General features: G+C 42.7%; 1 protein-coding gene across 1 annotated transcript; it reads right to left on the bottom strand.

The window, feature by feature from the left end:
- Window positions 1-21,355: 21,355 nt before the first annotated feature.
- On the bottom strand, window positions 21,356-25,333 carry elf3 (E74-like factor 3 (ets domain transcription factor, epithelial-specific)). Its single transcript, XM_034198662.1, has 9 exons — window positions 25,205-25,333; window positions 24,871-25,022; window positions 24,075-24,308; window positions 23,730-23,837; window positions 23,512-23,640; window positions 23,344-23,424; window positions 23,139-23,258; window positions 22,797-22,992; window positions 21,356-22,336 (listed from the first exon to the last, which is right to left on the bottom strand). The coding sequence occupies exons 2-9, from the start codon at window positions 25,013-25,015 to the stop codon at window positions 22,225-22,227; spliced, it is 1,125 nt and encodes a 374-aa protein (XP_034054553.1). The 5' UTR covers window positions 25,016-25,022; window positions 25,205-25,333; the 3' UTR covers window positions 21,356-22,224.
- Between the last annotated feature and the right edge of the window lie 1,099 nt (window positions 25,334-26,432).

Below are 26,432 nucleotides of genomic sequence, written 5' to 3'. Positions count from 1 at the left end.
TGTTTTTCCGGAGCTGCGGCCTCTGCTGGGCCCGCTGGCAGCTCCTCCTGCCCGACTGACTGCTCCCGGTCCGCGGATCATGGTGAAATATGATCGTGTTTTGATCTGCGGAGACTTTAATGTCCATGTGTGCTGCGAGTCTAAACCTCTTTCCGGCTCAGATGATTGGTCGTGCTTTTTACAGTACTACGGCTTCCAGAGATGAAATGTTTGTATATATTTATATATATCTATATATATATCGGGATGTTAAGAGCATTCCATGGAATATAACAAAAAGTGTTTCTGAAATAAATGACATAACCCACCTTTAACTGATGGAATGATGACTGAAGATCGTCAGCTGTCTTCCTCTCCCGTGTTGTTCCTCGATACGTAAAGGCTGCAGCACAGTTGACCACTTCTCTCCACATATCAAACATCCCGGTAAGCCAGCATCGTTTGCTGTGAAAGCAGATAACTCTGTCCACACAGAATTAAACCTGCTTTCTTCAGTTTGCGCATGAAGTGGAGACGCTGCTGCTTTCTTGGTGATATTTGGTTACAAAGAACTCAATGGTGCTCTAGGAGGAGATTCAGGTGATAAGGGTGGGGGGGGGGGTTACCTTGGTTGCTGATTGGCTAATGGTTACACAAGACAACACATCGTTATGACATCATAAAGTGGCCAAAATCTGATCAGCTCATTTTCAGGTTTTTAAAGAAATGGATCAAAAAGAGAGAGAATCTTTGTTCCTGAAACTTTCAGAGTCTCTTTCCACAGAGGGGACACATGTTGATGTAGAAGAGACATGAAGAAGAGGGGACACATGTTGATGTAGAAGAGACATGGAGAAGAGGGGACAACATGTTGATGTAGAAGAGACATGGAGAAGAGGGGACACATGTTGATGTAGAAGAGACATGAAGAAGAGGGGACACATGTTGATGTAGAAGAGACATGAAGAAGAGGGGACACATGTTGATGTAGAAGAGACATGAAGAAGAGGGGACACATGTTGATGTAGAAGAGACATGAAGAAGAGGGGACACATGTTGATGTAGAAGAGACATGAAGAAGAGGGGACACATGTTGATGTAGAAGAGACATGAAGAAGAGGGGACACATGTTGATGTAGAAGAGACATGAAGAAGAGGGGACACATGTTGATGTAGAAGAGACATGAAGAAGAGGGGACACATGTTGATGTAGAAGAGACATGAAGAAGAGGGGACACATGTTGATGAAGAAGAGACATGAAGAAGAGGGGAAACATGTTAATGTAGAAGAGACATGAAGAAGAGGGGACACATGTTTATGTAGAAGAGACATGAAGAAGAGGGGACACATGTTGATGAAGAAGAGACATGAAGAAGAGGGGACACATGTTAATGTAGAAGAGACATGAAGAAGAGGGGACACATGTTGATGTAGAAGAGACATGAAGAAGAGGGGACACATGTTGATGAAGAAGAGACATGAAGAAGAGGGGACACATGTTGATGAAGAAGAGACATGAAGAAGAGGGGAAACATGTTGATGTAGAAGAGACATGAAGAAGAGGGGACACATGTTGATGTGGAAGAGACATGGAGAAGAGGGGACACATGTTGATGTAGAAGAGACATGAAGAAGAGGGAACACATGTTGATGTAGAAGAGACATGAAGAAGAGGGGGACACATGTTGATGTAGAAGAGACATGAAGAAGAGGGGACACATGTTGATGTAGAAGAGACATGGAGAAGAAGGGGACACATGTTGATGTAGAAGAGACATGAAGAAGAGGGGGACACATGTTGATGTAGAAGAGACATGAAGAAGAGGGGACACATGTTGATGAAGAAGAGACATGAAGAAGAGGGGACACATGTTGATGTAGAAGAGACATGAAGAAGAGGGGACACATGTTTGATGTAGAAGAGACATGAAGAAGAGGGGACACATGTTGATGTAGAAGAGACATGAAAAAGAGGGGACACATGTTGATGTAGAGAGACATGAAGAAGAGGGGACACATGTCTGATGTAGAAGAGACATGAAGAAGAGGGGGACACATGTTGATGTAGAAGAGACATGAAGAAGAGGGGACACATGTTGATGTAGAAGAGACATGAAGAAGAGGGGACACATGTTGATGTGGAAGAGACATGGAGAAGAGGGGACACATGTTGATGTAGAAGAGACATGAAGAAGAGGGGACACATGTGATGAAGAAGAGGACATGAAGAAGAGGGGAAACATGTTAATGTAAGAGAAGAGACATGAAGAAGAGGGGACACATGTTTATGTAGAAGAGACATGAAGAAGAGGGGACACATGTTGATGAAGAAGAGACATGAAGAAGAGGGGACACATGTAATGTAGAAGAGGACATGAAGAAGAGGGACACATGTTATGTAGAAGAGACATGAAGAAGAGGGGACACATGTTGATGTAGAAGAGACATGAAGAAGAAGAGACAGAAGAAGAGGGGAACATGTGATGTAGAAGAGACATGAAGAAGAGGAAGAGGGGACACATTGATGTGAAGAGACATTGAAGAAGAGGGAAGAAGAGGGGACACATGTTGATGTAGAAGAGACAGGAAGAAGAGGGGACACATGTTGATGTAGAAGAGACATGAAGAAGAGGGGACACATGTTGATGAAGAAGAGACATGAAGAAGAGGGGAAACATGTTAATGTAGAAGAGACATGAAGAAGAGGGGGACACATGTTTATGTAGAAGAGAATGAAGAAGAGGGGACACATGTTGATGAAGAAGAGACATGAAGAAGAGGGGACACTGTTGATGTAGAAGAGACATGAAGAAGAGGGGACACATGTTGATGTAGAAGAGACATGAAGAAGAGGGGACACATGTGATGTAGAGAGAGACATGAAGAAGAGGGGACACATGTTGATGAGTAAGAAGAGACCATTGGAGAAGAGGGGACACATGTTGATGTAGAAGAGACATGGAGAAGAGGGGACACATGTTGATGTAGAAGAGACATGAAGAAGAGGGGACACATGTTGATGTAGAAGAGACATGAAGAAGAGGGGACACATGTTGATGTAGAAGAGACATGAAGAAGAGGGGACACATGTTGATGTAGAAGAGACATGAAGAAGAGGGGACACATGTTGATGTAGAAGAGACATGAAGAAGAGGGGACACATGTTGATGTAGAAGAGACATGAAGAAGAGGGGACACATGTTGATGTAGAAGAGACATGAAGAAGAGGGGACACATGTTGATGTAGAAGAGACATGAAGAAGAGGGGACACATGTTGATGTAGAAGAGACATGAAGAAGAGGGGACACATGTTGATGTAGAAGAGACATGAAGAAGAGGGGACACATGGTGATGTAGAAGAGACATGAAGAAGAGGGGACACTTGTTGATGTAGAAGAGACATGAAGAAGAGGGGACACGTGTTGATGTAGAAGAGACATGAAGAAGAGGGGGACACGTGTTGATGTAGAAGAGACATGAGGAAGAGGGGACACATGTTGATGTAGAAGAGACATGGAGAAGAGGGGACACGTATTGATGTAGAAGAGACATGGAGAAGAGGGGACACGTGTTGATGTAGAAGAGACGTGAAGAAGAGGGGACACATGTTGATGTAGAAGGGACATGGAGAAGAGGGGACACATGTTGATGTAGAAGAGACGTGAAGAAGAGGGGACACATGTTGATGTAGAAGGGACATGGAGAAGAGGGGACACGTGTTGATGTAGAAGAGACGTGAAGAAGAGGGGACACGTGTTGATGTAGAAGAGACATGAAGAAGAGGGGACACGTGTTGATGTAGAAGAGACATGGAGAAGAGGGGACACATATTGATGTAGAAGAGACATGAAGAAGAGGGGACACATGTTGATGTAGAAGAGACATGAAGAAGAGGGGACACATGTTGATGTAGAAGGGAACATGGAGAAGAGGGGACACATGTTGATGTAGAAGAGACATGAAGAAGAGGGGACACGTGTTGATGTAGAAGAGACATGAAGAAGAGGGGACACATGTTGATGTAGAAGAGACATGGAGAAGAGGGGACACATGTTGATGTAGAATAGACATGAAGAAGAGGGGACACATGTTGATGTAGAAGAGACATGAAGAAGAGGGGACACATGTTGATGTAGAAGAGACATGAAGAAGAGGGGACACATGTTGATGTAGAAGAGACATGAAGAAGAGGGGACACATGTTGATGTGGAAGAGACATGAAGAAGAGGGGACACGTGTTGATGTAGAAGAGACATGAAGAAGAGGAGACACGTGTTGATGTAGAAGAGACATGAAGAAGAGGGGACACGTGTTGATGTAGAAGATACATGAAGAAGAGAGGACACATGTTGATGTAGAAGAGACATGAAGAAGAGGGGACACATGTTGATGTAGAAGAGACATGGAGAAGAGGGGACACATGTTGATGTAGAAGAGACATGAAGAAGAGGGGACACATGTTGATGTAGAAGAGACATGAAGAAGATGGGGACACATGTTGATGTAGAAGAGACATGAAGAAGAGGGGACACATGTTGATGTAGAAGAGACATGAAGAAGAGGGGACACATGTTGATGTAGAAGAGACATGAAGAAGAGGGGACACATGTTGATGTAGAAGAGACGTGAAGAAGAGGGGACACATGTTGATGTAGAAGAGACGTGAAGAAGAGGGGACACATGTTGATGTAGAAGAGACATGAAGAAGAGGGGACACATGTTGATGAAGAAGAGACATGAAGAAGAGGGGACACATGTTGATGTAGAAGAGACATGGAGAAGAGGGGACACATGTTGATGTAGAAGAGACATGAAGAAGAGGGGACACATGTTGATGTAGAAGAGACATGAAGAAGAGGGGACACATGTTGATGTAGAAGAGACATGAGGAAGAGGGGACACATGTTGATGTAGAAGAGACATGAAGAAGAGGGGACACATGTTGATGTAGAAGAGACATGGAGAAGAGGGGACACATGTTGATGTAGAAGAGACATGAAGAAGAGGGGACACATGTTGATGTAGAAGAGACATGGAGAAGAGGGGACACATGTTGATGTAGAAGAGACATGAAGAAGAGGGGACACATGTTGATGTAGAAGGGACATGGAGAAGAGGGGACACATGTTGATGTAGAAGAGACATGAGGAAGAGGGGACACATGTTGATGTAGAAGAGACATGAAGAAGAGGGGACACATGTTGATGTAGAAGAGACATGGAGAAGAGGGGACACATGTTGATGTAGAAGAGACATGGAGAAGAGGGGACAAATGTTGATGTAGAAGCGACATGAAGAAGAGGGGACACATGTTGATGTAGAAGAGACATGAGGAAGAGGGGACACATGTTGATGTAGAAGAGACATGAAGAAGAGGGGACACATGTTGATATAGAAGAGACATGAAGAAGAGGGGACACATGTTGATGTAGAAGAGACATGGAGAAGAGGGGACACATGGTGATATAGAAGAGACATGAAGAAGAGGGGACACATGTTGATGTAGAAGAGACATGGAGAAGAGGGGACACATGTTGATGTAGAAGAGACATGAAGAAGAGGGGACACATGTTGATGTAGAAGAGACATGAGGAAGAGGGGACACATGTTGATGTAGAAGAGACATGAAGAAGAGGGGACACATGTTGATGTAGAAGAGACATGGAGAAGAGGGGACACATGTTGATGTAGAAGAGACATGAAGAAGAGGGGACACATGTTGATGTAGAAGAGACATGAGGAGAGGGGACACATGTTGATGTAGAAGAGACATGAGAAGAAGGGGACACATGTTGATGTAGAAGAGACATGGAGAAGAGGGGACACATGTTGATGTAGAAGAGACATGAAGAAGAGGGGACACGTGTTGATGTAGAAGAGACATGGAGAAGAGGGGACACTGTTGATGTAGAAGAGACATGAGAAGAGGGGACACATGTTGATGTAGAAGAGACGTGAAGAAGAGGGGACACATGTTGATGTAGAAGAGACATGAAGAAGAGGGGACACATGTTGATGTAGAAGAGACATGAAGAAGAGGGGACACATGTTGATGAAGAAGAGACATGAAGAAGAGGGACACATGTTGATGTAGAAGAGACATGGAGAAGAGGGGACACATGTTGATGTAGAAGAGACATGGAGAAGAGGGGACACATGTTGGTGTAGAAGGGGACATGGAGAAGAGGGGACACATGTTGATGTAGAAGAGACATAAGAAGAGGGGACACATGTTGATGTAGAAGAGACATGAAGAAGAGGGGACACATGTTGATGTAGAAGAGACATGAAGAAGAGGGGACCACATGTTTGATGTAGAAGAGACATGAAGAAGAGGGGACACGTGTTGATGTAGAAGAGACATGAAGAAGAGGGGACACGTGTTGATTGTAGAAGGGGACATGGAGAAGAGGGGACACATGTTGATGTAGAAGAGACATAAAGAAGAGGGGGACACATGTTGATGTAGAAGAGACATGAAGAAGAGGGGACACGTGTTGATGTAAAAGAGACATGAAGAAGAGGGGACACATGTTGATGTAGAAGAGACATGAAGAAGAGGGGACACGTGTTGATGTAGAAGAGACATGAAGAAGAGGGGACACATGTTGATGTAGAAGAGACGTGAAGAAGAGGGGACACATGTTGATGTAGAAGAGACGTGAAGAAGAGGGGGACACATGTTGATGTAGAAGAGACATGGAGAAGAGGGGACACATGTTAATGTAGAAGAGACATGAAGAAGAGGGGACACATGTTGATGTAGAAGAGACATGAAGAAGAGGGGACACATGTTGATGTAGAAGAGACATGAAGAAGAGGGGACACATGTTGATGTAGAAGAGACATGAAGAAGAGGGGACACATGGTGATGTAGAAGAGACATGAGGAAGAGGGGACACATGTGATGTAGAAGAGACATGAAGAAGAGGGGACACATGTTGATGTAGAAGAGACATGGAGAAGAGGGGACACATGTTGATGTAGAAGAGACATGAAGAAGAGGGGACACATGTTGATGTAGAAGAGACATGAGGAAGAGGGGACACATGTTGATGTAGAAGAGACATGAAGAAGAAGGGACACATGTTGATGTAGAAGAGACATGGAGAAGAGGGGACACATGTTGATGTAGAAGAGACATGAAGAAGAGGGGACACGTGTTGATGTAGAAGAGACATGGAGAAGAGGGGACACGTGTTGATGTAGAAGAGACATGGAGAAGAGGGGACACATGTTGATGTAGAAGAGACGTGAAGAAGAGGGGACACATGTTGATGTAGAAGAGACATGAAGAAGAGGGGACACATGTTGATGTAGAAGAGACATGAAGAAGAGGGGACACATGTTGATGAAGAAGAGACATGAAGAAGAGGGGACACATGTTGATGTAGAAGAGACATGGAGAAGAGGGGACACATGTTGATGTAGAAGAGACATGGAGAAGAGGGGACACATGTTGGTGTAGAAGGGGACATGGAGAAGAGGGGACACATGTTGATGTAGAAGAGACATAAAGAAGAGGGGACACATGTTGATGTAGAAGAGACATGAAGAAGAGGGGACACATGTTGATGTAGAAGAGACATGAAGAAGAGGGGACACATGTTGATGTAGAAGAGACATGAAGAAGAGGGGACACGTGTTGATGTAGAAGAGACATGAAGAAGAGGGGACACGTGTTGATGTAGAAGGGGACATGGAGAAGAGGGGACACATGTTGATGTAGAAGAGACATAAAGAAGAGGGGACACATGTTGATGTAGAAGAGACATGAAGAAGAGGGGACACGTGTTGATGTAAAAGAGACATGAAGAAGAGGGGACACATGTTGATGTAGAAGAGACATGAAGAAGAGGGGACACGTGTTGATGTAGAAGAGACATGAAGAAGAGGGGACACATGTTGATGTAGAAGAGACGTGAAGAAGAGGGGACACATGTTGATGTAGAAGAGACGTGAAGAAGAGGGGACACATGTTGATGTAGAAGAGACATGGAGAAGAGGGGACACATGTTAATGTAGAAGAGACATGAGAAGAGGGGACACATGTTGATGTAGAAGAGACATGAAGAAGAGGGGACACATGTTGATGTAGAAGAGACATGAAGAAGAGGGGACACATGTTGATGTAGAAGAGACATGAAGAAGAGGGGACACATGGTGATGTAGAAGAGACATGAGGAAGAGGGGACACATGTTGATGTAGAAGAGACATGAAGAAGAGGGGACACATGGTGATATAGAAGATACATGAAGAAGATGGGACACATGTTGATGTAGAAGAGACATGGAGAAGAGGGGACACATGTTGATGTAGAAGAGACATGAAGAAGAGGGGACACATGGTGATGTAGAAGAGACATGAGGAAGAGGGGACACATGTTGATGTAGAAGAGACATGAAGAAGAGGGGACACATGGTGATATAGAAGAGACATGAAGAAGAGGGGACACATGTTGATGTAGAAGAGACATGAAGAAGAGGGGACACATGGTGATATAGAAGAGACATGAAGAAGAGGGGACACATGTTGATGTAGAAGAGACATGGAGAAGAGGGGACACATGTTGATGTAGAAGAGACATGAAGAAGAGGGGACACATGTTGATGTAGAAGAGACATGAAGAAGAGGGGACACATGTTGATGTAGTAGAGACATGAAGAAGAGGGGACACATGTTGATGTAGAAGGGACATGGAGAAGAGGGAACACATGTTGATGTGGAAGAGACATGGAGAAGAGGGGACACATGTTGATGTAGAAGAGACATGAAGAAGAGGGGACACATGTTGATGTAGAAGGGACATGGAGAAGAGGGGACACATGTTGATGTGGAAGAGACATGGAGAAGAGGGGACACATGTTGATGTAGAAGAGACATGAAGAAGAGGGGACACATGTTGATGTAGAAGAGACATGAAGAAGAGGGGACACATGTTGATGTAGAAGAGACATGAAGAAGAGGGGACACATGTTGATGTAGTAGAGACATGAAGAAGAGGGGACACATGTTGATGTAGAAGAGACGTGAAGAAGAGGGGACATGACATGTTTTTACTTACAAATACTGTAAATGTAATTGAAGAGAAGTCCTTACAGACAAACTGAATGATGGTAAATACATGAAGAAAGTGGAATACCAAACTACATTCTTTACTTTCTTGCCTCTCATGGCAGCTTGCTCCACTGTTTCCTGTCAGTGTCAACAGCTCACCTATACAGTATGTGCCGCAGACACCACTCCTTAGCCATGACCCTCACTATCTCAGGCTCCTGCCCGGAACTCTTTATTACCTTTACTGCCAACAGTAAACATTGCTGCTGACTTTATTAGTGCAATCTATGTTAACTGGAAACTGCTAGAGATGACCTTCACACAGTTTGTTTGTCTTCTAAACCAGTGTTTCCCAACCGGGGGTACGCGTACCCCTAGTGGTACGCGAGGGAACTGTAGGGGGTACGTGGAATTCCAAGGTGACAAGTAAAAAAAAAAAAAATCCTGTCAAAAATGATAGTGCGCGATTTGTTTCCCTAGGGAGACAATAGTCTGTGGCACGCACAACCGCGCCAAAATCCCACAATGAAAACAGCTGCTTACCTGCAGCCAGAAAAATACTGGTAGGTCTGCATTATGGATAAATGGCTGAAACATCCGCTTGCTCTGGATTCAGGCCAGGGTTCAGAAGAGCCCGCCGAGAAACGTAAGAAAGAGGCCAAACTGAAACCAAGGCAGTACAGTGAAACATATACAGGGATGCAAACTTGTCACTTTTCGGCGAAATTCGCCGTTTTGAATCCAAAATAGGTCGTTTGTATGATTCATGTAGATCTGCAATAAACATATTTTTGGAGTATGGAGGGGGGTCTGGGAACCGGAGTAATCTGCGGCCGCGAGCTGTTATGTGCCATCATGACACGCATGGTGTTCTTTTTTTTATATATATTATAATGAAGCGCGAGCTGTGTGCTCGAGTCTTCCTGCCTGTCGGCTCTGCTCATGGATGTATAAGAAGGCTCTGCTGCTCCGCGATGATGGTCTAGCTTCAGCAGCCACATTACCTACCGTGCGTTCGTTAATATTAACTGTGCGGTCCGGAGTCACTGTGGTACAGACTGGACCGCTGGCGAACAGCTGTTAGAACGGGCCGCTCAGGTGTTCAGAGCAGAGCTCCCTGTCAGAGCGGCAGAGCGTGATGTGCACTGAAAAGCTTTTATGTCGCAATATTATCGTTGAGCTAGCTAGCTAGCATACATTGTCACTATGTGCTAACGTTAGCTTTAGCCTTCGTTTTCTAATAGTTTTTTTCATAGGCTATAAACGGAGGTGGTATAAGTATATATCTTGTACTTGAGTAAAAGTAGAAGTACCCAGGTCTTGTACTTGAGTTAAAGTAGAAGTACCAGAATGTAGGAACAATCCTGCAATCAAAATGTTCCTCAAATAAAAGTACAAAAGTATTATCATCAAAATATATAAAGTAGCGACAGTAAAAGTAGAAGTACTCAGGTCTTGTACTAGAAGCACCAGCGTGTAGGAATACTCTGTTACAGTAAAAGTACTGCATTCAAAATGTTCCTCAAGTAAAAGTAGAAAAGTATTCTCATCAAAATATAGTGAAAGTAGCGACAATAAAAGTAGTCGTTGTGCAGATTGGTCCATTTCAGAATAATATATATGATATGTTTTATAATGATTGATCATGAAAGTGTTCTCAAAGCTGGTAAAGGTGCAGCTAGTTTGAATGACTTTGTATACTGCAGGGTAGCTTGTGACTTTACTCCAGGTGGAACTAAAGTCTGATTCAACACTTGATTAGATTTCACATCATTCATCCACATCTGTGAAGTAACTAAAGGTATTAAATACATGTAGTGGAGGAAAAGTACACCATGCACCTCTGAACTGTAGAGGAGTAGAAGAACAAAGTAGCAAAAGAAACATTGAAATACTTAAATAAAGTACAAGTATCTCAAAATTGTACCCAAGTAGTACTTGAGTTTATGAACGTAGTTACTTTACACCAGTGGCTATAAAGATAGAAAGACTAAGCCTTGCACAGAGGCATGAAAACACATTTTCAAAATGCTCAACAGTGCTGCCAAAATTATAAACTGACTGCTACACAATTAAAATAAATGCTTTTATATATATTTATATTAGATGTGACTCTTTGGCGTTTCTGTTATTAACTGCTGCTTTAGTTGTTCTGACTGCTAAAATCATCTGTTATTCCTCATTTTAAAGCCGATATTCCGTGGGGTCGGGGGGCTCGGATCCTTGTCACCTTTTTCATACCTGATGAGTTTGCATCCCTGATATATATTATTTGGATTAATTTCTACTTCTGCGGACCCACCGCAGCCTCAGTGCTTCTTTTGCGGTGAAGTCCTGGCTAATAGTGCGATGAAGCCAGCGCATTTACAGAGACACCAGAGCACCAAACACTCGCGAAGTGTCGATAAAAGTGAAGAATTTTACAGACGAAAGCTGTCGGAATTTAAGTCGAGCCAGACAGTAATGATGAAAGCCACGAATGTGTCAATGAAAGCACTCGAGGCATCTTACGCCGTGTCCCTGCTTGTGGTTAAATAAAAAAAACCTCACTCTATTGTTGAGCTCATTCTCCCTGCAGCGACTGCGTTGGCCGAAATGATGATAGACAAGAAAGCAGCCGAAGCACTCAAGAAAGTTCCCCTGTCGAATAACACCGTATCCCGTCGGATCAATGATATGTCTGTGAATATAATTGGACAAGTGGTGAACAAAATAAAACTAGCCGGTCAGTTCGCTTTGCAGCTGGATGAAATGACAGTTGTGAGTGGAGAAGCTCAGCTCCTGTCCTTCGTGCGTTACAAAGATGCGTCGGACATAAACGAGCATATTTTATTTTGCAAAACGCTGCCAGGAAAGACAACTGGGGAACAATTGTTCCAGGTTATCGACAGCTTATTCAGAGAACATGATCTGCAGTGGAAAACCTGCAGCCACATCTGTACTGATGGAGCAGCTGAGATGACGGGGCGCGTAAAGGGACTTTTTGGGCACGTAAGAAAGGTAAATCCAGACATTAAATGGATGCATTGTATTATTCATCGTGAAGCATTAGCTAGCAAGAGGATGAGCCCTGATTTAAGTGCTGTTATGGATGATGCTGTGAAGATGATACATTTCATCCAATCTCGGCCATTGAATCACAGGCTGTTTGAAACTCTTTGTCATGAGAACGGCACAGAGCACGATCAGCTATTGCTTCACACAGATGTGCGCTGGCTGTCTCGTGGGAAAACGCTACTGAGACTTTATGAACTTCGCAATGAAGTTTTTGTGTTCTTGACAGAGCATCTGCATCCTCTTGCTGTGCAGCTTGAGGATGACAAGTGGGTGGCGCGCCTGGCATATCTTGCTGATGTGTTTACCAAACTCAACAAGCTCAACCTATCACTTCAGGGCAAGGAGTCACATATCCTGAAATTGTATGACAAAGTTCAAGGATTCACAAAAAAGCTCAAACTATGGGAGAGGAAATGTGATGAGGGAGACGTGAGCTGTTTCCCACTACTCAATGCCCATCTTGCCACCACTGCTGTTGCCAGGGGTCCAGTGGTCAAACTGGTGCAAGCACACCTGTCCAAACTCTGCACTGATTTCAGCCATTATTTTCAGGACATTGAAAATAAGTCAGAAAGACTGGATTGGGTGAGGAACCCATTCATTGTGAGTGAGAGCAGCAACAGCCTTCCAGCAATGCTGCAGGAGCCTCTGATGGAATTATCATCTGACCACGGTGGTCTGAAGATGGCATATGCTGAGAAGTCATTGACTGAGTTTTGGTGTGATGGAGAAGGAATATCCTGAACTGGGAAAACATGCACTGATTGAACTTTTGCCGTTTGGTTCTACTTATTTGTGTGAGGTGACCTTCTCAGCTTTAACACACATCAAAACCAAGCAGAGGAACAGACAGGATGTGGAGACCAGCCTGGTCACAGCTGTTTCCACACTGCCTCCAGAACTATCAAAGCTTATGAAAGACAAGCAAGCTCAAGTGTCTCATTAAAGCTCACATGACTGGTGAAAAGAAACTGCTAGACCTATACTGATTCTGGATATTATTTTGCTAAGTGTTTTGTTCCTGAATTCAAGTTTAAATGCCTGTTTAAAGGGGACTTATTCAAAGGGGCTCCAGGTTTAAGCCTAAATGTTACAAGATATATATATATAGCAAAGATAAGTTGATTATTTTGATTTCATATGTATTTATTTGATTATATTATTTATTTTCAAGGCAACATATTCATTTTAATTTATTTTTATTGAGTGATTTAAGTTGAAATTAAGAAAATGCCTGATAATTAGATGTTCAAATTAAGGAGATGAAATAAAGTTATTTTCATTCAATAATCAGTTACGTTCTACTTGTGAAGGATCATCAGCACGTATGAGTGAGGGGGTACTCATGGTATGACAAAAGGCTCAGGGGGTACACAAGACAAAAAAGGTTGGGAACCACTGTTCTAAACAACTGAATATCGGTTGGGGAATACGCCCCTAAAGCACATGTCCTCACATATTTTTTTGGATTTCAAGAAGCGTATAGAACAAACAATGGATGTATTTTATGAACATTTATCCATGCTGGAAGTAGATTTAGATGTTAGGAGTGAGATAGGGATTATTATCTATTCTATAACACATAGGTGTGAGCAAGCTCTCTGATTGGTCAATAGGCGTGTTTGATTCCACGATCAAAGAACGGTCAAATAGAACGTGCCTTTTCACAACAAGTCAGTATCCCTCCGCGTCTGAGTAAAACGGTATACCCTTGGCCTGAAAAGCAAACTGCTTACGTACGCCGCAGTACTGTCGTACCAATAATGACGTTAAAGAACGGCCTCTCGTGTATGATTGCTTAAATATATGCATCCAATGAAGCATTGCATGAAGTCTGTTGATGATCAGAGGCTGTTGTTGGGGCTGCATAAACGATTTTTATTTTTGTTTTGTAGGCAGACCATGCAGGCCTCAGAGAGTTAGACTTGGGCCTGCGACCAGTTTTACTGTATTTTGTTTTGAAAATCCACAGCGGAGGTTTGTGTCGTACTATGCGGTGTGTTTGCATATCTCTCAGTAGCCAAACGATCTGTGAGTCTGTTGGACATAAACTTCGTAATAAATGTAGTCTACATTTCATAAGAGGTGTAAAACCTAAGAGCATTTGAACTAAATGCTTATATAATCTGTATTGTATTTGTTAGGATCTGTCTGTGTTGTAGTTTTGTATGTCTGGTTATGGGTATTTTCATCCTTGTATATTGTCTGGTCCTTCTTCCTGTATTTTTCCTCCCGTCGTTAGTTTCCCTGGTGTGTCTAGTTGTCTGATTGTTTTCACCTGTGGCCCTTGTGTTTCTCCTCCCCTGCCTGGCTGTGTCTCGTCTTGTGATTACCCCTTCCTGTATTTAGTCTTGTCTCTTCCTGTGTTCAGTGTCGGTTCGTCTTGTGTTGTGAGTAAACTGCGGTGAGTGTTCTGTTCTGTCTCTGAATATTGTAGCCTTGAAATAAAGGAATTATTTTGTCACTTAAATCTGCATTTGGGTCCTGCTTCCTGCACACCGTAACAGTATTGTTGATTTATTGTGTGAACGAGGCGATATAGAGAAGGTTAAGCAGTCATTGTTAGGCTGTTCTGTACTGTTGGAGTGGTGAGCAGGCCTATTGTTTTTGGATATGTGTGGAGTCAGGTGGTCCTGAGTGTTTTGTATTGGTGAAGTGTCCTTGGTATGAAAAGGTTTGAGAAACACTGCGCTAGTGGATTGTCAAAGGGGGAGCCTCATTGCGGGGAAATTATACAGATGGCTAGTCCGCCCCTGAAGAATGTCTATGCACACGTTATTATTAATAATAAAACAAGAATTGAATTTTTTTTTTTTATAATCGAACCCTTGCTCTAGGAGACTAAGCACCAGGAAGGTCCTGCATGTTACTATCTGACTGAGATGACCACAATCATGTAGAAGCCTTTCAGATGCATACAGATGATACCATTACATATAAAAGGACTTTGTCAGTTTCCTCACAGCTGTCATGTCATTAACAGTCCGGAGCAGCACTGTTTGAAAACTCATTTTCAGAAAACTGTTAGTTTGCATTAAATTCAATTAATTTAAAGAATGAAATTGTAGTACTTAGTGTAGAGCATGGGTCGACAACAGGCGGCCCGCGGGCCATTGTTGGCCCGCCAGTAATAATATTTGGCCCGTAATTTTGAGAATCAAAAATAAAATATTATTTTGAGATTTTTTTTATTTTTTTTTTACAACATAGGACCGACAGTCGCACATCAGGGTTTTAGTTAGCGGCCGATCGATCGGCCGCCGGTCATTATCGGCCGATATTCACTCTTAATAGTTTGATCAGTGCTCTCTAAAAAGGCCGATCAGGAGAGCTGGATCTGATCGATATGGACATAAACGCGAGTGAAGTGTAATATAACCGGACGCGAGAGAGAGATCAGATCAGCTGCTGAGTCTGACGGAGACACGCAGCCCTGTATAATCACCTGAAGCCCCGCCCACTGTTTAGCGAGCTGCATGAGAAACTACGTGCTGTCAGGAGAGAGAGGGAGGGAGAGAGGATCCGTTTCTCCCGTGTTATTATTCAAAGTTAATGTAAACTTTTGAATAATGTACTTCATCTACTACAAGTAGTTTGTTTGAATGTAATAATTATGTTTGTTGTTTGTGGAATCATTTATTGAAAAATGAATCTGAATTGTTTTGATCTGTAACGATTATAAACTGAAGCAATATAAAAATGACTCCCATTAACTGAGTTTTAAACATCAGCATATCCGGTCCTAGACCGGTGATTACCTGCTAACGGAAACTCTGCTACTCAACTCTTATTATTATTGAAACATGACCGGTAAGTTTCAAATTTGTCCTGTAAAATAAATTATGTCCCGACATATCCGCTTACATTCATAATGTCAGCGGAGGGAGGGAGGCGGCACTGTGGAAGAGCAGAGTGGTGAGGGAGAGCTGTCATCTTCCCTTTACAAGCTTCAAACATGTATTTATCGTGTGATTTTGGAAATAAAAGTTCCATATTCTGAAAGCCAAGACTTTGTTTATTTAAAATCAAACAAAACACCCGATCTCCGAAAAACTATTTTTTTACGCAAATCCACGTTTATTTTGAAATGAGCCGTTGCGACTTCCGACTGATTTCGATAGAGCGGGTCACATATGGCAAATGTGTGGTTGGGGGGAACCAGGTCAATTAAAGTACTTATTTAACTATTAAATACATTGAGTTTGAGTAAAATACTTGGTTATTGATTAATTTAGGTTATAATATATTAAATTGCAAAGCAAAACATGCTGTAATTGATTTATTTTGTCCTTTGATATTTTTTAAAGGTTTTCAACCTGAAAGAATCCTAATGTGTCCTTGAAAAGTTGGAAAAAGGATTCCAGTTGTCCATGCGTCCCCTTTGCCCCTCAAGCCTCTCAAATGTGCAAACACTGAAATAAATGCCAAAAACCCAGAGAACTTGACAATACTTATCAGAATAAAAGTATGTTAAATAACACTGCTAGTTACTTTACTCAGTGGAGGCTCATCCATTGAGGAAAGGGAGGACCATCCTCCCTACAATTTCAGAGAAAAATAAACTTTGAAGAGAACAATAAATACACCTCAATTTAAAAGATAAGTCTGTTAAAATACAGATAATAGCCCTGGCTTTGGGACTGAAATGGGGCTAGAGAGGACGAGCCTCCCTTTGGGCGGGTCTAGCCAAAGGCTCTGGATTGGGCGAACAGGGGCGCTGCGCCCTCTTACCAAAATAAATTCCTTGAATTAGGCTTTGATTATGTTCTGGCCCGCCATCTTGCGGCTCAGCAAAAAATTGGCCCACGGCCAAACTTACTTGCCTACCCCTGGTGTAGAGGGTGACAGAGCGCAATGTGGTGTGCCCTAAGCTATGATTCTAGCCTTTAAGTAAGTGTGTGTTGTGAAGCAACAACACAACACAAAATAACACCAACGTATCCCTTTAAAGGCTCGAGGCCTCTGGCTCAAGAACAAAACCCTTTCTTGACTTTTAAGACAACAGGACCAAGTGTTTTACACAGGTTATAGCTGTCGCCATAGCTACAGATTTGAAATTATTTAGTAAACTTTAACTTTCTGTAGTTCATTTATGACCACAACAAACCCTCTTAAATACACCCTCCCCTCCATTCAGGACCAACAGGTCTGCAGTTATACGTGGCTGGCCTGATAACACAGTGCAATGTAACACTGAGGGTGCCAAGTTTAATAGATCATAGGAGAAAAATAGGGTGTCATGTATAAAACATAGCAGCGTAGCATCCACAGTAAATGTACAAGTACAATGTTTGATATTGGGCCATATGAATAGACTTTGATTGATTGATGATTGAGGAAATATGTGCTCAACAAAATATATTCTGATTCATAAAAACATTTTATAGCTATTATCTGCAATATTCTTTAAGAAACTCCAAATCAACTTGGCAATGTGACACATGGACCAGCCTCATATGGCGCCCTCCACATGACCACTTTAACCATAATCAATGCTTTATGTGCCTTTCCAGCGCACATAATCAAATCACATCAACTGGATCGCATACTGGAGAACGGCCACATTACGCTATCCTAGTGATTTAGCTCCTGTAGTGCCAACATAACGTTGTATATTCAATGCAACAGTATACAACGGCCTAGTTTCTGTAGCCAAATGCGATTACCTTAGGAATAATTTGTTTAGCTTGTGGGATTCTGGGTAACGCAGCGTCATGGCCACAACTCTGTCTTGCAACCTAAATAGGTTGCTAGGGGTTGTTGATTCGGAAAATATATCGCGGCAAACTTATTTTCTTAAAGTATCAAGTCATCTCAAGTCAGAAGGCTCAAGTCCAAGTCCAGTCCAGAGTCATTGGTGTTCAAGTCCAAGTTGAGTTGCAAGTGTTTTGTGATTTTGTCGAGTCATACAATGTGTGACTCGAGTCTGACTCGAGTCCAGGTCACGGGGCTCGAGCCCACACCTTTGGTAGTAAGTGATCGGCAGGTCCAGGAGAGTCCTACCTACACATGTAATATTGTATTGTGTCTTTAGTAGGGATAATGGTCAGGCAGGACGTAACTCAGTCCGTAGAGGCTTGGCTAGGGAACCACACTGTGTGTACTGGTAGCAGTGTCAAATCCCTTCTCAGGCAGTGCCGGGTGTCCTTGAGCATGGCACCAAAATAGCGTGAAACAACCCCTTCACTTTGACACCTCTCCATTAAAGCATGTGTTGTGCATGTGTGTGTTTGAACTGTTTGAGCGTGTGTGTGTGTGCGAGTGTCGTTTCATTCCACATAGTGGGAGAGAGTGGTGCACATAATCAAAGTGGGAGAGGTTAATAATTCACTTTTGAGAAAGGCGTAATGACTCTGTGTTTATCCAGTGACAATGCACTGAGATCATAGCAGTAAAAAATCCCCCCTCCCCCCTCCTGTGTTTTTCTGGCACAGACCGTGGAGTTTCCAGTAAGCTACGTGATAAACACCGATTCTGGCCTGTGGCCAAATCTACCTGCCAGACAAGTATGTTGACCTAATAGGAGGAGATGGTAGGTGTGTGTGTGTGTGTGTGTGTACTCATGCGGGAGTATTTGTTTAGGGAGTGCTCTACTGAGAATGTTCATTAACAGGTCTAAGAATGTCAGTGAGAGTTAAGTTAGATTACCATGAGTGGTAATACATTTATGATTTGAATGGTGTTGCACTTCATTAAATGCAGCAAAGACAGAAAAATGCTTTTCTGCCCACAGCTGTGGTCTCTCAGGGCCTTAGTATCTCGTTTCACCTGCTGGTGTATGAAAGAAGTTGTCTTGCATACATTTCACTTACAAAATCACACATCTGCTATCAGAAAAACTCCTTGCACTCAGATCACAGATAAACAGCACCAGAGGAAGGAAGCAGATGGTCACAGTCTAGTAGTCTGGTTCGTTCACTCTAGAGTTATAGAGCATTTTAAACAAACCAAATGTAATATACAAACAATACAAGAAGAAGGAAGATGACAAACTCTATTCATCTTTGAGGGGAAGTTACATTTTCACTCTGTTAATTCACACATTATATGCTAAATAAATAAACAATTAATTATTTGGAATTACAATAAATGTTGTAGCAACCGCAGCAACAGGTGTTTTCCAATCACAACAACCATATCTCTTCACACTCGCATATCCACCCCGATCATTATCCATCACACATCCTCTGTTTTTATAGATTTGGTTATTTGATTGATTGATAAACTGCATTGTCTTGTTGATGTCTCTTATGCTGGTGTTATCTATTGTGTATCTTGTTTTTTATGTGTTTGTACGGCGACCTTGAGAGCCTTGGAATGCGCCTATATAAAATAAATGAATTATTTATTATTCACAACAGTCCGTGCAAATTGCTGATTGAAGCGTCCACAGGAAACCTATTTGTGTATTTGAGAGCTGCCAGCTCATTGCTTTCATAACCCTCTGGCATTCTGGCACTACATCTCTTTTTTCTACTTGAACACCACACTAGTTCCTGCATTGTTCCAGATCGGCAGATACAAATGAGAATCACTGGAGACAGGTCTTAATGACAGTCATTGGCACAAGGACATTTTTATTCAACAGACAATCCATCCAGGTGTTATCATGCCCGGTTTTCCACAACAGGCCAGACCTGTTGAACACCAAGCTGAAACCAAAACCCAGAGCCTGCCAGTGTCAGTTGGCATAAACAGACAGAGGTGTGTAAACCACAAAGCCCTGTTGTGATACTAAATGTTGCACATATACAAATGTTACACTGATAAGTGTGTCCATAGTCAGAGGCTCCATACATCTTTCAAGGACCACTAGTAACTGTGCTGTTTTAATGTTATTACACCAGTGGGGCCTTCAAGGTATTCAGAGTACCTGCAACACTCAGATAAAACAAACTCCGTCCCGCGGGCCCACCACCTATGGGAAACAGCGATGGGGTCGGGTGCGCTGCCAGAAGGGTGGCAGTGAAAGCAGAGGCCCCCACTCCCATGCTCCGCGGGCGCTGTACAATAGCTGCCCACTGCTCCTAGTACTAGACACCTGGTACTAGGATGGGTTAAAAGCAGAGGCCACATGTCACTGTGTGCTCTGCATGTGAGACCATTAAAGAGGGTTTCATCCTCCCATTCTATTCCATGGTTCATTTGTAAGCTGAAATGCAAGTGTTTGGTTGATATTTTGCAACACTGGCATTTTGTACCATCTAGTAAATAAGACTTACAGATTTGAATGGCATCACTCTGGTGAGTCCACAAGACAGATCCGTATGAGGTTATGTTATCATGATGAACATAGCTACATGTTGCTTCTTTCTTTTCTCTATTCTCAACTGGAGTGCAGGATAAAAAGCATATTCTGTCCGTTTATAACTCAAGACTGTCATCCCGTTGTATCCCTTCAGTCCATTTATTGGGACTCTATAGCCACTTTAGGATGATTCTGTTGAGCCTGTTGGAGCCCTGGTTTTCACAGGACAATTCAGAGTTATATGCCCATTGGATTCACCACAGGAGAGGGTGCATGCAATACATGATGTGAAAGTCAAAAGCATATTCTGACCCAGGTGGTAGATAAAGTATGATTGATTTGAAACGGAAGTGAATGTAGCAGTGCTGTTGGTTTAACTGCCAGCTCCTCCTGTATCCATGCCGAAATGCCTTAAGCACAAATTGTCTTTGCTATGTTTGTGTGGCACAATTTAGAAAAAAAGTCAGTTTTCCTTTATGAAGCACTACAGCAGAAGTATCTCAGACCCTTTTATAAATTATTTTATACTTTTAATATACTGCGGCGGCATAGCTCAGTCTGTAGGGACTTGGCTTAAGAACCAGAGCCGGTTCTGTACGGAGCGGACCGGTAGCTGGAGCGCTGCCAATTCGCCTCCTGGGCCCGGCAGAGGAGATGAATATGTATATATTGGCTTTAGGGTTGCACATGTTTTCAGCTGTGATAACTGTCAACCATGTGATGAGTGCTTTTTAGAGCCACATCTCACCATGTTAACATTTTACAAATTCAGAATCTGACATATCAATTCGTAAGCAAAAGAATAATCTAAACCTCGATTTATTCAATGTATGCAAGTTATCACACATTTGAAGAGATAATGAATGATTTGCATATTCAGACTTACTACGTATAACACACACAAAATAGCCCTAATGTAATTCATCAACTTGATACATTTCCTGGTGGCATTTATGACCTACAATGTTCTGTTTCTACTAAATGCAAAATTGCCATAAAAAAGACTCTTAGTCAAAATAGATGTTTTATTTAAGAAATCCTGTGATCTGGGTGGTGACTGTATCATGTAAGTTTGACATTCACAATTATCAATTTTCACATTCTTTATAAGTACAGCATTAAAAAAAATCACAATACAACGAATCAATATGACATGAATTCATCACTCACATTAACACAATAATAAATCACATACACACAGTGACAGTGTGCAACTGACTGGCAAACTGTTTTTATAGGTCACCCTCATTCATCGAACCTGCTTTATACATTGTGTAAATACACTTTATAATAAGTGATACCAATAGACATGTAGTGCATATCATTTCTGTATTCATTTCACCAGTGCTCTCTGTTCCTGATCTGTCCTTCACCAGTATGACATTCAGAATCTAAAACTGATTTTACATTTATATGTAAAACCAATGATTCACCCTTTTAAAATAAAAGTAATATCAGAAAAAGGATATTATATTTTAGTGCCTCAAAATAGTCAACAACTCCCATATGCTTAAACACAATTCATAGTGACAGACCAGGGTGAGTCCTACACCACTAAAGAAGAGTGAATGTTGTTCTTTTGTCACCATTTAGTGACTTACAGAAACTCACAAGTGTCCAAACGATATTACTTTTCGTTACTATGTACAGTTTTTACACTGGAGATCAGAAAGGCAAAATAGGTACAATATTAACATTGGTTCATAAAACCTACTACAGCCAAAAACGATGGCTTACATTTTCTGCAACACCTTCCTTTTGAGAGGAAGTGAGTGTCTTAAACATCAAGGGCAGCTACTCAGTTTATCTTCAGAGAGGCCACACAGATATTATATCTGGAACAACTGCTCTGATTGTAGCCACCGCCCAACGATTGGGCCTCACATGCCCATTCCCATCTCCTCCATCTTCCAGCCGTTGGAGTTTTTTCCAAATTTGTAAACAAGCCTCCGGCCGTCGACTCGCTCGAGGATCTCTCTTTTATAGTAATACCTGAAGGGGAAGGTGATCAGTTAGTGCCAATTAAACACATTAAGTATCCAGATCTAAATCAATTGTTCGGAAGTACTGATGTCAAAAGCAGCTGTGGGGCTCATTAACAAGATGGTTCTTCTAGTGAGCAGACCAGGATTAAAGGGGACAATTTAAAAGTGCAGGGTCGATCAATAAGTCACAGATAATATTACTGAGCCTGTCCACACCGATTGGGGGAGCTGACAAATGAGTTATCTTGAGTGCTTTGTTCATATCAAGTATAGCAGTGTAGCTTTAGGATGTAACCTCACAAGCTTCAATGGTCTTTTATGTTTCAACCTCTTATTTATACAGCTCTAAATGTTGAGTGTGTTATGACTCTTCTTCTTTTCCACATATTAATGGTGGACCCTTTGAGATTCAGGGAGATACAATGCAGAACAGCTGGAGTTTCACATCAGCTGCTTCATGAACTCACCTCATGGCCCGGCTGAGTTTCTCGTACGTCATGCTGCTGTTCTTCTTCTTCTGGCCCCACATCTGGGCCACAGCCTCGGACTTCAGGAACTTAAAGACACCCTCCCGGCGGTCCTCCCACTTCATCAGGCCCTGGTTCCTCTCGGGGTGGATCAGAATGTCCCTGATGAACTCCCATAGGTGAGTTCCACGGGGCGCTGCAGACAGTTAGCAAAAGGAGCTCAATGTGTGTTTGTGTGTGCATTGATGCAAAGCAGAAGCATGCCAGCTAAACAGATATGCAGCCTGATGAAGATGCAAAGCAGAGTTCACATCCAGAGCAGTGTTTTACATGTAGCCTTACCGTGTTGTTTCTTTTTGTGATTCTCATAACTGCTGCAGCTGTGCTCTCTGCTGACTTTGGGAGGTCTCCCCCGGGGCCGCTTCAGTCGAGACTCTCCTTTTTCCGTTTTGATGTGGTTCTCTGTCAACACAACAGTATATTGTCAGACGGTAACCTTAGAGTTTGTCCAATCCAAAGGACCATATGAGATGTTCTGCATACTCACTTGAAATCAGAGGGTAGGAGAACTCTGGGTCTGATTCTCCAGACTCCTGTGAGCTGAGACTTGTGAAGTCAAACATGCCACCTAAACAGAGCAGAGGCATGGTTCAGATGCACAGCCTCTTTACACTGAGAGACAGAAGAGTTGACATGAAGAGGATGAAGTACTGACTGTTGGAGGAGGAGCTGAGCTCGCTGTCAGACTGGTTATCAGACAGGTCCTCCAGTGGCCCCATGCTCAGACTAGTCAGTTCATAATCATCCCTGTAGTCCAAGTCCCTCTTGCTAATGGCTTCTTCAGCTGTTGGTGGTGAGTCGCAGCATTAGCCCTATCATGTTCACACTCTATGGATCTTATGCTTCTATGCAACATCACTATACAAAATGTACCTTGGCCAATTCTAATGGTGCTGAGCAAAGGATAGTTGAGGTTGTCCAGGAAGTGGTCCAGCAGTTGGCAGGTCTCGCTCAGCTCCGGTCCTGACAGGCTGTGCAGCTCTGCAAGAAGAAGGACATGAGAAGAAACATTTTAGTCATAACATTCATCCAGGGGAAGAAAAGTACAACACAGCATATGCATGTCTGATTGTATATGGACACACAACTTTTGTACTTATGAATCTTAGCACTGTAATTGAGGTCCAGCACCGAAATAAAATGAATTTCAATTTCATATTAATATATTTAACCTCTGCACTTTTTTAAAATCATTCCAACACGGCGGATTTAGTTTACCATATTTGGTCTTGTGTTCTTGCAGACTCTGGTGCAGTTGGAGGCCGAGCTGTGGGCCGAAGACCCCGATCAGCTGCTCCCTGCTCATCTGGCAGAGAGCAGGCCCGTCCATGCTGCAGAGAGCCAGGCTTAGGGTGCTTGCATCAACCTTGGTGCTCTCCACGTGGTCGCTGATCCATTCCAGAACATGTTCTGCTGTCCAGCAGTGCGGGCTGACCTGCCTGTACCACTGGCCTGCAGACACACAGCCAATTACTTCATATTCTGGTATGGAGAGTCTGTTTACAGAATGATTCCTCCACCAAGTATTTACACAGGCCAGCATTGAGCTTTAGTAGCTTTTAAAGACGCTGAGACAAAGATTAAGACACTGTACATTTGAATATAAGATATTGATCTTTGCTCATGCATCTAATTAACAAAGAATATTGTCAAAGCAGGAATCATCACTCTGGATTTGTGTCTGGTCAGACGAACAAAGCTCTAACTGTTTCAACTTTGAGGTGGCAGCCTTCTCTATGTGACGGTTATGCTGAGTTAAACATTGGCTGCCTGGTAAATGATTGAGCCACAGTCTTAATGAGGTCAAAGCCCAGCTCAGAGAGAAATAAAGGATCATGTTGACTGTGAGATTAGTCTTCATCTGAAACTGTCCACGAAACTCAGACCGGACTGTAAAAGTGAACAAAGCGTTCACAGCCAACACATTACAGTTTCATTCTTTTGGTGTCACACATCTCATCAACCACCATGAGACACAGAGGAGGCTCTCAGCAGCCGCTGGTGTTCCTCTTACCGCTCATGCTGGAGCTGTAGGCTAAACTGCTGATCTGAAGGCTGTTGATGCTGGGGAGCTGCTGCGGCAGGACCTCGAGGGGGCCAGTCTGATACATGGCGAGGTTGGCATTAGTTAGGATGCTGCTCAGGCACTGTGATGACATGGAGACACTGGGAAACATAGAAGAAGGCACATGTTAACACACCACTTTCAAACTCATTTAAACAGAATCTAATAATAAATTAAAACATGTGTTTAGTTTTCTCAAGCTTTTTTAGAAATAATAAAAATCAGCACTGTTTGAAACATGAACACTTACATTTGAATTGATTAGTTAACTGATATATTTTACCTGATTAGACCACGAGCCACAATGTGATGCTTAAGAAAAAGTCTCCAGGACTCTGAGTGTTTTAATCTCCAGGCTCCTCGTCTCTGTCTCTGAGGCTAAGATGCTCTTGCTGCTGTTTTGAACCACCTGTTGAGATTTATACTCCTGTGAAGGGGGGCGGATTCAGGTGAGTTCAGGGGAATTCCACCTGAAGCGGCCACACCTCCTCCCTGCTTTCCTGAGAACTTGATCAACAAAACAAACCTGCTCTGCCACAAGTCAGGGTTCGATGTATTTGTATTGCTAGACCTGGTCAACTTGTATAGGTTGGCAGTGCGTAGTTAGATCCCTTACATTGAAAACTAAGTAGCAGTGCTGAAATCTTGACTCAGAACACATACATGAAAACAGTATGTCAAAACGACGCTGTAGTTTGCTTCACTCAATGTTATGTCACTTATCACTTTGTGCGCTGCAACTGTTTTGACCTGACTTATCATAGTCATATTTCCATGCCACAGCCACCTTCACTCCAACCAGGAAGGGGGGGGCTGTTTCGGTGTCAGTTTTCAGATGGCCAGTTTCTAAATTTAGCAGCAGTGACGACAGCAAACAGCCGGGTTAAGACCAAGCCTGTGAGTAATAAATCATCTCAATTAGACGCCTGCAGCTAGTTCAGAACGCAGCTGCACGTCTTCAAAAAGCGTGACCACATCACCCCAATTCTGGCCTCATTGCACTGGCTTCCAGTTCGGTTCAGATAGATTTTAAAATCCTTGTATTTGTTTTCAAAGCCCTAAATGGGCTGGCTCCTGCCTATATAGCCGAACTCCTCCAGCGCTACACCCCAGGCAGAGCTTTAAGGTCGGCTGATCAGCTGCTGTTGATAGTGCCTAAGACCCGAGCATTCACAGCGGCTGGCCCCAGGCTCTGGAACACTCTGCCCCTCCATGTGAGGTCGGCCCAGACATTAAGGGTTTTTAAATCAACTCTTAAAACTCAATTCTTCTCCCTGGCCTTTTCTTATCAAGCTCCACTTTTGTGGAATCAGCTTCCAGTTTGTGTTCGGGCGACCGACAGCCTATCCGTTTTAAGAGTACGCTTAAGACCTTTCTTTTGATAAAGCTTATAGTTGATAGAATAATCTAATGAGAGTGCTTTGACGCAGATACGCTGTGCCTCTTCACCTACATTTTGGTTCTTGCTCTTTCACTTAAATCCTAAAAACTTGGATCTTATATTTAAAACT

The sequence above is a fragment of the Gymnodraco acuticeps genome, unplaced genomic scaffold, assembly GCF_902827175.1.
Source record: "Gymnodraco acuticeps unplaced genomic scaffold, fGymAcu1.1, whole genome shotgun sequence".
NCBI classification, from domain to species: domain Eukaryota; kingdom Metazoa; phylum Chordata; class Actinopteri; order Perciformes; family Bathydraconidae; genus Gymnodraco; species Gymnodraco acuticeps.
The sequence above is the reverse complement of the archived record's forward strand: the minus strand, read 5'-3'. Positions and strand labels throughout refer to the sequence as shown.

Bases quoted from the DNA above. Each gene is read 5' to 3' on its own strand.
- elf3 (XM_034198662.1), bottom strand. From the start codon at position 25,015: ATGTCATCACAGTGCCTGAGCAGCATCCTAACTAATGCCAACCTCGCC. The intron at 23,259-23,343 runs GTGAGTATGCAG...TTGTGTTGACAG, and splicing joins CTCCTACCCTCTGATTTCAA to AGAACCACATCAAAACGGAA. The intron at 22,993-23,138 runs GTAAGGCTACAT...AACTGTCTGCAG, and splicing joins TCACAAAAAGAAACAACACG to CGCCCCGTGGAACTCACCTA.